The sequence below is a fragment of the Martes martes genome (assembly GCF_963455335.1).
Source record: "Martes martes genome assembly, chromosome: 10".
NCBI classification, from domain to species: Eukaryota; Metazoa; Chordata; class Mammalia; order Carnivora; family Mustelidae; genus Martes; species Martes martes.
Window position 1 is genome coordinate 53,895,812 of NC_137898.1, and position 16,064 is coordinate 53,911,875.

At 40.4% G+C, this 16,064-nt stretch overlaps 1 protein-coding gene across 1 annotated transcript; it reads left to right on the forward strand.

Annotated features, from left to right (window-relative positions):
• Positions 1-5,956: 5,956 nt before the first annotated feature.
• LOC308350187 (interferon-induced very large GTPase 1-like) lies at positions 5,957-15,285 on the forward strand (the record flags this gene model as incomplete). Its single annotated transcript, XM_080815199.1, has 1 exon — positions 5,957-15,285. One exon carries the CDS (start codon positions 5,957-5,959, stop codon positions 13,244-13,246), a length of 7,290 nt encoding a protein of 2,429 aa, XP_080671325.1. The 3' UTR covers positions 13,247-15,285.
• Positions 15,286-16,064: the final 779 nt, after the last annotated feature.

Genomic DNA, 16,064 nt, shown 5'->3' on the forward strand with positions numbered 1-16,064 from the left:
AAATAAATAATATATCAAAACAATGATAAACCTCGTTAAAAATAAATAAATAAAATAAAAATAAAACACTGTCATTTAAAGTCTTTGGGATACAGCAAAATGCAGTTCTAGGAGGAAAGTTTATAGCAATAAAGGCCCACTTCAAGAAATGAGAATTAACTCAATCGAACCTTACACATAGAGGAACTAAAAAAGAGTAAAAAACAAAGTCCAAATTTAGTAAAAGGAAGGAAATAACAAAGATTAGAGAGGATATAAGAGGACATAAATGAGAGGTTAATAAAAATAGAAACGATCAATCAGATTAAGAGCTGATTCTTTGAAAAGATAAACAAAATGCATAAACCTTTAGCCTGACTAATCAAGAAATAAAACAGAGAACGTGAATAAATAAAATCAGAAATAAAAGAGAAGTTTCCTCTAACACCACAGAAATACAAAATATTATAAGAATACTATGAAAAAGTATATGCCAACAAATTACACAATCTAGAAAAATGGATAAATTCCTAGAAACATATAATCTTCCAAGACTGACTCAGGAAGAAATATAAAATATGAACAGACCAATTACTAGTAACAATATTGAATTATTAAGTAACAAACTCACACCAAACTTAAGTCCAAGACCAGATGGTTTCACAGGTAAATACAAAACATGTAAAGAAGAGTTAATACCTGTCATTTTCAAACTATTCCAAAAAACAGGAGAGAAAGAAATGCTGCCAAATTCATTCTCTGAGGCCAGCATGACCTTGATACCAACAACAAAAGCATTAGAGAGAGGGAGGGAAGGAAGGAAGGAAGGAAGGAAGGAAGGAAGGAAGGAAGGAAGGAAGGAATTACAGACCAGTATCCCTGGTGGAGCATGAATGCAAAAATCCTCAACAAAGTATTATCAAACCAAATACAGCAATACATTAAAGAAATTGTTCATTACAACCAAGTGGGATTTATTTCAGGAATGCAAGGATGGTTCCATATACACAAATCAATCATTATGATACTCCACATTAACAAAATGAAGAATAAAAATCACATGATCATCTCAATAGATGCAGAAAAAGCACCTGATAGAATTCAACATTCATTCTAGATAAAAATTCTCAACAAAGTGGATATAGAGAGAACATACCTCAAAAAACACAATAACAGCCATATATAACAAACAACAACTAAAATATTCAATGGTGAAAAGCTGAAAGCTTTTTCTCCTAAGATTAAGAACAAGACAAGAAGGTCTACTCTCACAACTTTTTTTTTTAAGATTTAATTTATTTATCTGACAGAGAAAGAGATCACAAGTAGGTAGGCAGAGAGGCAGGCAGAGGGGGGAAAGCAGGCTCCCCGCTGAGCAGAGAGCCAGTTGTGGGGCTCGATCCCATAACCCCAGGATCACCCCCTGAGCCAAAGGCAGGCTTTAACCCACTGAGCCACCCAGGCACCCCACCACTCTTCTTTTTCTAGACTTTTATTTATTTCTCTGTCAGAGGGAGAGAGTACAAGCAGGCAGAGTGGCAGGCAGAACAAGCAGAGGGAGAAGCAGGCTCCCTGCTAAGCAAGGAGCCTGATGTAAACTCAATCCCAGGACCCTGGGACCATGACCTGAGCTGCAGGGAGCTTGCTTCTTCCTCTGCCTCTGTCTCTCTCTCTCCATCTCTCACAAATAAATAAACAAAATCTTAAAAAAAATAAAAAAGAACATACAAAACTCAAACTCAAAAAAAGGAGAGGAGAAGGGAGTTGAGGGAAATTGGAAGGGGAGGTGAACCATGAGAGACTATGGACTCTGAAAAACAACCTGAGGGTTTTGAAGGGGCGGGTGGTGGGAGGGTGGGGGAACCAGGTGGTGGGTGTTAGGGAGGGCACAGTTTGCATGGAGCACTGGGTGTGGTGAAAAAACAATGAATACTGTTACGCTGAAAATAAATAAAAAATTAAAAAAAAAAAAGAATAATCACTTTAAAGGGTGTCTGGCTGGCTCATTTGGTAGAGAAAGCAATCATTTGGATCTCAGGGTTGTGAGTTTGAGCCCCATGCTGGGAATAGAGATTACTTTAAAAAAAATTTTTTTAAGCCTTTTAAAAGATGAATAATCAAATTTTAAAATGGGTGAAAGACATAAATAGACATTTTCCAAAAAAGACATCCAGATGACCAGCAGGCACATGAAAAGAAGCTCAAAATGACTCATCATCAGGGAAATGCAAATCAAAAGTACAATGAGATATCACATCACAACTGTCAGAATGGCTAAAATCAACAACACAAGAAACAACTGTTGGTGAGGATGTGGAGAAAGGGGAACCCTCTAACACTTGTGGTAGAAATGCAAACTGGTGCAGCCACTCTGGTAAACAGTGTGGTGGTTCCTCAATTTTTTTTAAAGAACTTACCCTGCAACCCAGCAATTGCACTACTAGGTATTTACCCAAGAAGACAAAAATACTGATTTGAAGGGGTACACGCACCCCAATGTTTATAGCAGCATTATCAACACGAGCCAAATTATGGAGAAAGCCCAAATGTTCACTGATAGATGAATGGATAAAGAAGATGTGATGGTGTATATATATGTATATGTGTGTGTGTGTGTGTGTGTGTGTGTGTGTGTCTGTGTCTGTGTCTGTGTCTGTGTGTATACACACAGACACAGACACAGACACACACACACACACACACACACACACATATATATATAGAAATATTACTTAGGCATCAAAAAGAATGAAATCTTGCCATTTGCAAGGATGTGGATGAACCTAGAGAGTATTATGCTAAGCAAAATAAATCAGTCAAGGAAAAGCAAATGCCATATGATTTCACTTATATGTGGAAATTAAGAAACAAAACAAAGGAGCAAAGGAAAAAAAGGAGAGAGAGGCAAAGAAGAAAGACACTCTAATTACAGAGAACATACTGATGGTCACAGAGGAGGTAGGTAGGGGCTGGGTTAAATTAGGTGATGGGGATTAAGCAGTACACTTGTGATGAGCACTGGATGATGTGTGTAAGGGTTCAATCATTAAATTGTACACTTGACACTAACATTACATGGTATGTTCGTTGAAATTTAAATAAAACCTAAAAAAATTAAAAATAATAAAATTGACAGTAAAAAATAAAAACTATATTGAGAGTTTATTATTCCTATCTGTTTCTTAATCTTATAAATTACATCTCATAACTTTATTAAGTTCAATGCTTATAGATTCTTTTGGCTTTTCTATGTAAATAATTATATCATTTTCAAATAAACATCATCTGTTTTACAAAAAAAGTAATGAAGTAAAAATTCTTCAGCTTCAGAATTTCTGCTTGTTTCTTTTGTATGATCTACTTTGGAAAGTACCATTTTATTCACATTATTTTCCCCTGATTTCACTAAATTTTCTTTCTGAGTTTTTTCGTAGCTCACTGATTTTCTTCAACACAGTTATTTTGGGGGCACCTGGATGGCTCAGTGGGTTAAGCCTCTGCCTTTGGCTCAGGTCATGGTCTCAGGGTCCTGGGATCGAGTCCCACATCAGGCTCTCTGCTCAGCAGGGGGAGCCTGCTTCCCTCTCTCTCTCTCTCTCTGCCTGCCTCTCTGTCTACTGTGATCTCTCTCTGTCAAATAAATAAATAAAATCTTTAAAAAAACAAAAACAACAACAACAACAACAACAAAAACAGTTATTTTGAATTCTTTATCAGGTAGGTCACAAAATTCCAGGCCTTTGAACTAGGTTATTGGAGAATTATTGTTATCTTCTGTTAATGTTATCTTTTCACGTCCTTGTAGTTTCGCATTTGAGGTAGCAGACACCTCCTTAAATCTTTACTAGTTGCCTTCAATTAGGGTATTCTGGGTGTTGGTACTGATATGTCTGGGTTTTCTCTGTATTTATATGGGTATAACTGCTCCATTCTTCTTGCTCTCTTATGGCGACTTCTTAACCTGTCTTCTCTGTTTCTTAAAGCTCAGTAGGCTGGCTTCTGGAAACTTCTGTTTCCCAGGAGATGGTGCGATAGATCAAGTGTATGGTTTCTCTCTTCCTTACAAATCCTGGTCTGTTCTGCTGATGGTACTCTGTTTACCCAACAAGCTGCTACCACTGAACTCAGCAGCATGCACGAGGAGCTGGCCGCAGGGCAGGAGTAGTTGTGGGTTTAGCACTTGGGGCATTGAGGGTACCCGTGGACCCTGTGGGGAGATCCTTGGGTGAGGTTCTCCCAGAGGCTCATGGGAGAACTTCCTGCTAAATTCCTGACTGTAATCAGCAGGAACCACATCCCTTTAGTATCCTTTGATATTCTTATCTTCTTATTTCCCAATCTCTTCCCTTCTCCAAGTCATGGAGGTCCTGCCTCACTATTCTGGTTGCTGCTGGAGAGAAATAGATTTCTCCAGCTATGTTACACACAATTGGAGTAGATGGGCATGCACTCACCACCAGTGGAAAGTTCCATCCCATCAATGTCACCAAACCTGTACAGGAATCTACCATCAAGATGGCTGGACTTCTCCAAAATTCTCTCTCATCTGTGGGTGAGAGCACATTGCCCATTTTTTGCTGACTGTGACCAGGGGGTTGAAACAGGCTTGCTGGCTCTCCTGGTTCTATGGGCCAAACTGAGGTCTTCTGCCTATCACCAGAGGCACAAGTGGACAAAACTACTTCCACGTCCTTTGGCATATGGCACTAGATACTGCAATGCCCACAGAGGCACTTTTGATCATAGATGGATATCTAATATGTTGTTTTAAAGGGGGGACCAAAAAAAAAGAAACATTTTATGCCACCATAATGTTGACATCTACAAATGCATTTTATTATATTTTTTAAAAGGTTTTATTTGTTTATTTGAGAGAGAGTATGTGCGCACATGAGTGGGGGGGGGGCAGAGGTAAGGGTGGAGCAGACTCCCCGCTAAGCAGGGAGCCTGAGGTGGGACTCAATCCCAGGACCCTGAGATCATAAGCTGAGCCAAAGACAGACACTCAGTGGACTGAGTTCCCCAAGAACCCCTACAAGTGCATTTCAAAGGACAGGAGAGTAAATAAATATCATGAAATGGCTTAAGAATAAGTGACAGAAAGACAGAAAGAAACCACTCAACACAGATTTGACAGAAACTAACAGAAATATGATTGGCAGTACCACTCTTGTTTGATGGTTTTTGGTTTCTATTTGCTAGCAAATATTTTTTGTTTCCAATTTTTATTTAAATTCCAATTAGTTAACATATAGTATAATTAGTTTCAGGTATAGAATTTAGTGGCTCATCATACCTACAGTGCCCAGTGCTTATCACAAGCTCCCTCCCTAATCTCCATCACCCATTTAACACGTCTGCCCATCTACCTCCCCTCCAGTTTTCCTCAGTTTTTCTGTAGGTAGAAGGTAGGAGTCTGTCTTCTGGCTTGCCTCTCTTTCCGCACTTCCCCACCATGTTCATCTGTTTCATTTCTTAAATTTCACATCTCAGTGAAATCATATATGATATTTGTCTTTCTCAACTGAATTATTTTGCTTAGCATCATACTCTAGCTCCATCTACATCCTGGCAAATGGCAAGATTTCATTCCTTTTTTGTGGTTGCTCTTGTTTTTTAAACAAACATTAAGCTATCAAACTCATACATATTTCCAAATCCAACCCTTAGTTTAATGCTCTCCATGCAACAAATTCTGTGTAACAGGAAATGCCAAAAGCCAGAGTATTAAGTTGCAACTCACCCTGGTAACTAAAACAATTTATGTTGAGAATACCCACAAAGCTGTCTTTCAAAAAATATATATTAAGAAGCAGTGTTAGCAGAATATATCTGTTGGAACAATGCAAGGAGGACATGAAAAAGGTTCCAAGACTTGCATCTTTAGTACACTCACCGTTCTGGACATATGGCTGAACATGGTTGATACTTCCTAAGATCATGACACAGGCTAACTGAGTAATTTTCTTCCACAGCCATGGCCACAGCAAATTCCACCCCTGATGAGCCCCTGCTCAGAGGCAAAAGAAGGCATGATCTCCAAGAGATGCTGACAGAAGTAGGACTGGCACTTGAGTACTGGTTGCCCAAGCTGCAGGAACAACTGGGTGTGACCTGTGCCCAGGCCTTACAACACCTAGAAGGAAAAGACCTCCAAAACCTCAAATCCCTAGCACGACATTCGTGGGAGGAAAGAGCCCTGGAGAAGCTTCTTAAACTGTCACGCTCAAATAGTCTTTCAGAGTCACAGAAGTCTCAGTTGGAAGTGAGAAAGAAAATGCAGAAGCAGGCAGAGCAGGCACTGCAGGAGCTAAGAGACTTGCTGTCAGAAGGGAGGCAGCAACAGGATGAAGCAGTGAGGCAAAGAGAGGCAGAGCTGAGGCAGGCAATGGAGATCCCTGAAGAATACTGGCCACCTCCCCAAAAGTCCCTAAAAGAAGTCATGGAAAACATTCAGAAACAACTCAACCTCGAGGAGGGAACACTCTCTCACAGGCAAAATCTCCCAGATAGAGATCTGGTGAGATGGGCATCTGGAGGGTTGGCCCTGCAGGGAATTTACAAAACCAGCGACCAAAGGGGTCTGATAGAGAGAAGAGAGGAGCTACTCAGTGTCCCGAACGAGTTCTCACTCTTTGGCCCTGAGCAGGGCACACGGATGGAAACAAAGGAGTTTACATCTTCTCAAGCAGAAGCCACGTTCACCCAGGCTATAGAGAAGCTAGGCTTCAGTGCAACTACTGCAGCCAAAGGTGAAGGTTGGGGATTTAGCCTGGAAGCGAGTGTAGATGACAGCAAACGTTCAGAATCTAAGAAAACCCAACAATCACATGCTGAGCACACTTACTTTTGCTCAACCAAGTTCAGCTATATCCCACTGGCTTCCTGCCACTTTCGCATTGATCAGCTCCAGTTATCCAAGGCTGCTCTGCAGGAATTGAAATGCATTGAAGACCTTCTGGGTCAGTGTACAGGCCCACACAGACTCCTCTTACTGAAGTCCAGGACAGAGGCCTTCTTCAATAGGTTTGGTTCTCATGCTAATCAGGGCCCTCTGCACCTGGGAGGAATCTACTGGTGGAAAGCCATTTCAGAGGGTTTCCAAAGTGAGCAACTGGCAGAAGTGAAACAGCAGTCAGCAGAAGCCCTGGATATTTATGTCAGGGGCAGCTACAGTGGCTTTGGAATGCAAGTTGCTGCAGGTGTGGATGTGACAGACTCTCATTCAAAAATGAACTCTCAGAGCACAAACTTCCAAAATCTCCAAACACAAATCCAGTTATCTGTGGCCCAGACAGGTGGCCCACCAGAAGCAAATGGCCTTTTCCAGTGGAAAGCTGGCCTAGTTGCCAGTAATCAAACCTGGTGTGTCATTGACCGGGGAATTCAACTGGTGCCCATTTGGGACATCATCCTCTCCAGCCACAGAAGTGATTTTAAGAATCCATTTCAGGTAGCTGACTTCCTGATAGAATGCTATACTGCTCTGACTGGCCTGACTACCCAGATCCAGAGTGGAGAGGAATTACTCAGTATTGTGAAGGAGGCTAGGGTTTTCCTAGAGGGTGTGAAATCCTGGGAGGCATCTGATCCTGAAGAACAGCTTAAAAAACTGATAGATTTCATGCAAATGTTGAGTCAAAAAACACAATCTTATGACACTTGGATTAACATATGCCTCACAGATGGGGACCTACAGAATTTTCTGGTAAACACTGTCAACTTTTGCAAAAGATCTTCCAGTTATAAAACAGAATTTATTAAATCTCAGTTACGCAGCCTTTTGGATCCTCACATTTATAGTGTGACAAACTTTCCTCAGGCTCAATCCATCATGCAATGGATCTTCTCATCAGAGCCAGAGCAGAAGCACGTCAACATCTCTGAATTTTCTGAATTAATTAAAATCTTGACAGAAACCAAAAATGACTTCATGGAAGCAAAGGCCAAACCTGAGACCCCAGAAATAGTGGAAGAAGCACAAAGAAAGGCTACTTATGAGGTCAGCCAGTCTCTACGATGCTTCTTGAATTACCTGCGAGAAACAGAGCAGGCAGACATACGGCTCTTGTTACTATCCGTTGCAGTGGGTGCAGGTTATCGCATGGTAAACAATACTTTTCAGTATCTTCTGGGATGTGAGGAGCTGAACTTCCTGCTGCAGGAAATGCAAACTGCCCATGATAAATACCAGAAGCTCAAAAATATTTGCAGCTACAGGGCTCAGGCATTCCTGCTGCTCACAGGTCTGACAGCCACTGTTGGAGTTACAGCTCTTTCTCCAAAGGAGAAAACACAACGCTTGACAATTCTAAGACAGCACATGGGACAATCCTTGTCTAAAGAAATTGAACATGTCCTCACCAAACCTGGAGCACATCATGATTGGGAAAACCTAGAGAAAGACTTAAGATTGCTCATTGATGGGAATTATGAAGCCACCATGTCTTCATTGCAAATAGGTGATGTGAGAAAACATTTGCAAAGTATCTTCCCTGAAAAGGAAGCACCTCACAAACCACATGATAGTGAAAGCAACAAATTGCAGGCCATAGAAAATGAAGCCTTCTTAGAATTACTCCAGCGTCTAGGCCTGGAACACTACTACCCAAAAAGGATGAGCAGAGCTACCTTCCACCTGATCCACAAGACTTCTGTGTACAACACCCAGCCCAGCTCTGAGCAGGAGCTTCCCTTCTACTTCCTGCAGAAGCTACTAATGCTGGATTATGGGCTGAGATACCTGGTCTTCAAAGATGATGGAAACACACAGAACCAAGTCTACCCAAGTGCCTCAAATCAGAAAAGTGAGGCTTTTGATCCATATGAAGACATATTTGAAGAGAGTGATAGTCCCGCTAACCCTTCAGCCACTCATCCAAGGTCCCACATTCACCCCATGGATATTCAGATGGCAGTTCTTCACTGTACAGATAATTATGCCAGACAATATATTCTGACCAAACTTGCCATTTGTCAGTTTGCCCTCCCACTGCTTGTACCTAATCCCTGCAATTCTCAGATTGAATTCTCTCTCTGGTCTCTCAGCCAAATTAGGAGAAGCTGGCAGCAAGCAAGGAAATCATCAAAAGAGAAGAACAATTACAACAATCAGCAGATGTGTCATGTCCCTACTCCCATTGTGTCCTTTATTAGAGTTGGAAAGGGCTTCTCTGCTTCCAAATCTCAGATCATGAACTGTCTACTCAGTAAACATAAATATGATATCTTTTTTCATCGACATTGCCGGGGGAGCAGCAAAGACTGTCTCTTGATGGAGGGTGTAGTAGAAATCTGCTGGTATTGTCCTGGGGGGGAAGATGAGGACAGCTTTGACAAATGTTTGGCCTTCACCAATCTTCATGGAGATGCCAAGGACCATGAGAAACAGCTTGCCTTCCTGCAGGAGATCTCTTCCGTCATTGTGGTGCTCATGGCAACTTCTGATGACAATACAGAAAATCGAAAACTTGTCCGTGGCCTGTGTCAGCTATCAAAACCTTTGATCTGTTTGTTTGATAACAAAGAAAAAACCATGGCCAATACTTCTGGCCAAAGAGTGAGAATTGGGATCAGGAATCGAAATGAGGCAGAATTAACAGAGGAGCTCAAAACTACAATCACACATTTGCTAGAGCTCTCTCACACTGCTTTTAGCTTAGAGGACTGTGCCCAGATTGCACGCAAGCAAGGATTTCTTATTGATGAAGACCAGAGTGACTGCAAGGAAGCCAAAGAGAAGGCAGAGGTTCTCATGGCCCTACTAGGAGACATGCCGATATCTCAGATGAAGGAAAAATTACTACCCCTTCAGGGACGACTGTGGCATCTTTGGTGTATGAAGGACAAAGAACTCTATCATCTGAGGGAAAAGGGAAATCAGAGCATTGAACAACACAAGAGTGAAATCGAGGCCGATAAACAAAGAATACGGAGGCAACAATTGAACAAAGCCTTTCCTCCCAATGAGTTCATGCATTCTGTCCTTGAAATTATCCAAAAACGTTCAGAAATTCATACCAAGCTCTACTTCTTACAGTGGCTGAGTGTGTTTTTGGACAATCTGACTGCAGATCACTTGGAAAAACTGAATGAAAAGAAAAAGGCTTTGTGCTCCCTGGTACAAACAGGAAAACAAAAAGTACCAGAGAATGCCTCCCTGAAACAGTGGCAAAATAACATAGAAGCTATTTCTGCAGAGATTAGTGACTGCACCTTGGGAATTGAGCAGATTCTCAGAGAAATAGGCCAGATGTATGAAGCTCTGGAAGAAATTTTTCCTACAAAAGATACGCTTTTTCTCTCCCTTCCCCAGATTGCTGCAGATCTAATGATATCTGGTATTCCTATCGAGCTGATGGATGGGGATGCTTCATATGTGCCTCTAAAGTGGGCAGCAGCTATTTTTGACAAGGTCTATGAGAAACTTGGAGACAAACGGCTGTTTGTTCTCTCTGTCCTTGGCCTGCAGAGCTCAGGGAAGTCCACCCTGCTGAATGCCCTTTTCGGGCTACAGTTCGCTGTCAGTGCTGGGAGGTGTACCCGGGGAGCCTACATGCAGCTCCTGAAGGTGGAGGAGACGTTCGCAGAGGAACTTGGCTTTGACTTTGTGCTTGTTGTGGACACAGAAGGACTTCGGGCCCCAGAACTCAGCAACAAATCCCAGAATCATGACAATGAGTTGGCAACCTTTGTTATTGGCCTTGGAAACTTGACTCTGGTCAATATTTTTGGGGAAAATCCATCAGAAATGCAAGATATTCTACAAATAGTTGTCCAAGCCTTTCTGAGGATGAAACAAGTAAAAATCTCCCCACGTTGCCTTTTCGTCCATCAGAATGTGGGAGAAGTTACAGCTAAAGAACAAAATATGGAAGGACGAAGGCGGCTGGAACAGAGACTAGATGAAATGGCGGCAACAGCAGCTGAACAGGAACAGTGCTCAGAGGTGACCTGCTTTAGTGATGTCATTAAGTTTGATGTCAATACTCACGTCTACTACTTTGCTCACCTCTGGGATGGCAATCCTCCAATGGCCCCTCCCAATCCTCGCTACAGCCACAATGTCCAGGAACTGAAAAGCAGAATTCTTCTGACAGCCAAACAAGAATGTAGGGGAGGCCTCATGAAGATATCAGATATAAAATTTCGACTTCAAGATTTGTGGAGAGCCCTGGTGTGTGAGAACTTCATTTTCAGTTTCAGGAACACCCGAGAAGTCATGGCCATGAGCAAACTGGAAACCATGTATAACTCCTGGACCTGGGAGCTGAGGAGTCATGTGCTGGGCTTGCAGAACCAGCTGATCAACCAGATTCAGAATGGACTAATCCAGACATTCAGAAGAAGCACACTTGAGGCTCCAGTCACAGAAAAATATGAAGCCATCAAGCAAGGACTTGAAAAATATTTTAATGAAGATCGAGATAGTGAAATACTGATTCAGTGGAAAGCAAATTTTGAAAATAAGCTACTACAGCTTAAAGAGGCACTTATTTCAGACACCCAAAAGAAAGCTAATGAACTTATTAGTTTTAAGAAAAGTCAAGAAAAATTGGACAATAAAAAGTCATGTTATGAAAAGGAATTATTAGAAAAAAGCCGAAATTTGGCTTTAACCATAAAAGGCACAGAACGGAGTGAGGAACAACTACATGAGAAGTTCAATCAGCTTTGGGAAACATGGGTCTATGAGGTGTCCTCAACTCTCCCTCCAGTCACAGAGCCTAACATTGATGTGGATTCTGAAAACATCCTTTTGGAGTATTTCAAAAAGGAGACAAATATTGTGGACAAAGTAAAGAGAAAACCCAGAGAAGAGTTTCAAGTCAAACATGACAAACATGTCCAAATGAACAAGAAATTTTACATAATTAAAAAGCAATTAGAGGACTGTGATAAAATGTCTATAGATATGACTACCAACCGCATTGTTTCAAGATTTACTGAAATGATAGAAAACATTCAGAAGCAAGGGCATGATTACGATCCAAGTTATTTCCACGAAATCCTGAGAATAATAGATGAGGAAGTGAAATCTGCACCTACCGAGGGAAGATACACATTTACAAGTAAATATGAAATTGACTTATCTTTGTGTTTATTCCAAAAAGCATCCGAAAGTTTTAGGGAGATGCACAGGGCATTCAAGAATGCAAATGATCCGGTAAACTACCTGGAAAGCAAGAAAGAGGATTTCTTCATGAGTTTTAAAATCTCGTGTCAAGGAGCAACCTCAGTCAAAACATTTGTTGATTTTCTGTGGCAGAAACTCATTCCTGCTGTCTCCAACACCATATGGGAAAAAACGGCCCCCAGAATTGCTGGGGACATACGATCTACTTGCCCCGCATTCAATGGAAACAGGGCTAACCTGGAGAAACATATTCTCATCTCTCTGGCTGAAGAAGAAAATTTTGATAATTACTGGAGTTACCTTCATGATTCAGAATCATTTTTTAGGAATTACATTAAAAGGCATATTGAAACATACTGTTCAGACCAGGGAAGTGAAAAAATAAGGACTTTCTTAAAAATAAGTGTAGATGATATCAAGAATGCCATCCTCTCTGCTATTCATGAATCCATAAAAAGAGCTAAAGACAGAAGCAGCACTGTGTCTGAGTGGTTGGATTTGTTCTGTGATCAACTGGGGAGTAATCTGATCTTCCCACGAAAAGATCTGATAAGCATTGAACACCAGGAGATAAAAGATATTGAGTTTCTCAAAGAAGCTATGAGTGAAGCTTTGGATCCCACAATGAAGAGAGTAGAACAGAACTGTTTGACTGTTTCAGTACAAGAAATGGTTCCACAAATTGAGAAAATGCTCTCTGAACATCTCTGTGGCTGCTGGAAACAGTGTCCCTTTTGTAGAGCAATTTGTACAAACACAATCCCTACACATGAAGGAGACCACAGTGTTCCCTTCCACCGTCCTCAGGCTGTCGCTGGATGGCGTTTTTATAAAACAGACGACTTTGTTATTGATTACTGTACTAATCTGGTAGCAAGCAATTGTTCCTTTATTTTGAGAGATGGCCGGGAAATCCCACATAAGAACTATCGAGAGGCAGGAGGAGACTATGCCACGTGGAGCATCACCCCAGACACATCCACCCAGCCATACTGGAAATGGTTTGTCTCTCACTTCAGATCAAACCTAGAAGCAAAATATCAGAAAAAATTTAAAAACAAAGGTAAAATCCCTGATGCATGGGCCCAAATCAAAAAGCAGGATGTACTTGATGACTTGAAAAAACAGTAAAATTCAATGACCGCAGAAGAGCCCCAGTATCTGAACAAAAGAGTCCCTATTTGGGAACCTGGAAAATCCTAACATACCTTCTCCTCACAAAAAGAATCCTCATTCTTTCCTTTTTTCAAATGAAAAATCTAAAAATAAGTCAACTAACATTTCAAGAGTTGAAGATTCCCTGTGAAAAGACTTCATTCTTCTTTGCCTCAATTCATTCTGGCTTAAAAACCACTTACTAAAATATATGAACACATGATAAAATCAAATAAAATCCATTTAAAGTATCCACTGCAAATTTTAAATGATTATTCAGAATGTTTATATTTTGAAATATAGACTGTTATGTAAAGTCTCAGAGAAAGTCATTTTCATAGAAGGAAATCAGAACCATTGCAGACTGCTACAAATTACTATAGAATAAATATCTGGGTATTTCAACCAATATACAGCTCTTGACTGTAAGCTATCAATAACCTTTTTTTTTTGAATCCTCTGAAATCCTCACAAAAAATTGTGAGTAAAAAGTTACTAATCCTCAAATGGAAAAATGTTAGTGGAAAGTTTAGGATCCCTGAGCATAGCAATACTTAGGCATATTCTCTTCTGGAGAAGAATAAAATAGGGACTTCACCATAATAAAGTCTGCATCAATTCAAGAAATGTTATCAAGCAAATAGGGAAAAGAGAAATTAAATAACTGTTTTTCTCATTTGATCATTAGCCTCCTCTTCTCTGGCATCTTGCCAATGCATGTGTTTAAAAAGAAAGAAAAGAAAGGAAAAGAAAAGAAAAAAAAAGAGAAGAAAAGATTCACAAGACGTTAGGTATTCACAGCTCAGTGCTATATACAAGTCTGAGAATGACTGGATTTTGGAACATGATTTATGACCAGTAAAAGGAGCCATTTTAATCAAAGCCGTGGAGAAGGTCAAATCTGATTAACCCTTTGATGATTTAAAAAAAACAAAAAACAAAAAACTATTCCTTCAAGAATACAATATAAAAAAGTATACAGTTTTTAGGTTTTGATATTTTTAAGGAAAATTTTTAATATATTCAAATGTAAGGAAATACTTATCTCCAGATAAGACACCTTTGTAACTTCTCACATTATTTAAGCCATAGAGTCATGAACAGAATAAAAATGAAAACGCAGAGCACTCTGAAGCCAACCAAGGACCAGAGTGGGGAAAGAAAGTGCCATTCTGCAAACCTACGCCTTCTAAAAAATGGCTTACATGATGTTCTCAAAGGTGATGATCTGAAGGAATCCTGATATAAAGAAGAAAATTTATGTCAGACATATGGGTGTCCATTGGCTTGCATTTACAGATACAGTCTACCCTTCCATAGCCAGTGAAAACAAACAGTACACGGAACTACAGTAAGGACTAGAATCCTCAGAGTTAGGAGACAGGAGTAATGACTCTATTGTCTTTGTTTCTCCAAAGGGTTTCAAGAATACTCTCAGTTTCAGGTAAAATGACCTATGTCTCCAGAAGAAATCCTGGAACAGGAAAATTTAAAGGAAATAGATATTCTTAAACAGTATAGTTTTCCTTTTGTCCTCTGGGAAATAGACTCAGTAAGAGCTGGAAAGACCTCGGGGCACTTCAGTGGCTCATTTGGTTGGGTGTCATCCTTTGGCTTTGGTTCTGATCCCAGGGTCCTGACATGGAGCCCTGTGTGCTCCCTGCTCAGCGGGGTGTCTGCTTCTCCCTCTCCCTCTACCCTTCCCATGCTCATGCTTTCACTCACTATCTCTCAAGTAAATAAAATCTTAACCTCAAAAAAAAAAAAAAAAAAAGAGTTGGAAGGACCTGCTAATGTAAAGTTGAAATAGTGATGGAAACAGAACCCCTGCATTGGTACCTGTCTCTCTCACATCACTGCATGCTCAAAAACTGCAATGTGCAATTAACACTTGTTGAATGCTTTTGTATTTGTTTAATGAATCCAAAATGGCCTTTCACTAGGTAATATATTTCCTATATTAACTTTGATTTTCAAGCCAAAATTGTTGTGTATAAATAAAAAAGACAAATTCCTCAGGCATTGAAGCAGTGTGATTATTCAATGAGATTCAGAGACTGTGCTCAAGAGACGCCAAATAAACTGGCAAGAAGTAAATTGAGATAGAGAAAAGATGACCATGTAGGAATGAGGTTTTCTGTGATAGTAGTAGAGACAGTAAAGATGCAGTCGGGATTAAAGAGATTACAGTGTCAGCAGGTTGGAGTCACAGAGGGGGAAGATTTCAGAAACTATGGAATAGGGAGGAAGAGTCAGTAGGGATGACGATTACAGGATCATCAAGAGTAGAAGACCCTGGACCCAGGTGTAAATCCCTGGATTAGAAGTGGCCAGAGTTCTAAGGTCAGTAGAGGTAAAATTCACATGGTCAGTGCATTAAGTCTCTCAGAGTCACTGAAAGTGGGAACATGGAAACACAGGAATTCGAGGTCACCACATCACTTGATTTAAGGGACTTCCAGAGTAAGTTAAGCAAGACAGCCCAAGTGTAATGGGAAAGAAGGAGTCAACAGGCCTATAGAAATGGGGCTAGGAGAGTGACAGATTTTTTTTTTTTTAAGATTTTATTTGTTAGATGGTAGTGGTAGCAGCAGCAACAGCAACAAAAGTCATGTTAATAGAATTGCGGTAATGATGAACATTATTATCATTGCTATTACTCTGAAATGTAGTTACACCTCCACCCTGTTCTCAACTGTAAGTTCCTGAAGAAGACAGTCCATGCCTTGCTCATTTCCATATATTCAGTATCTAGAATGGTATTGGCCCCAGTAGAGGTGATGATAATGGCTCT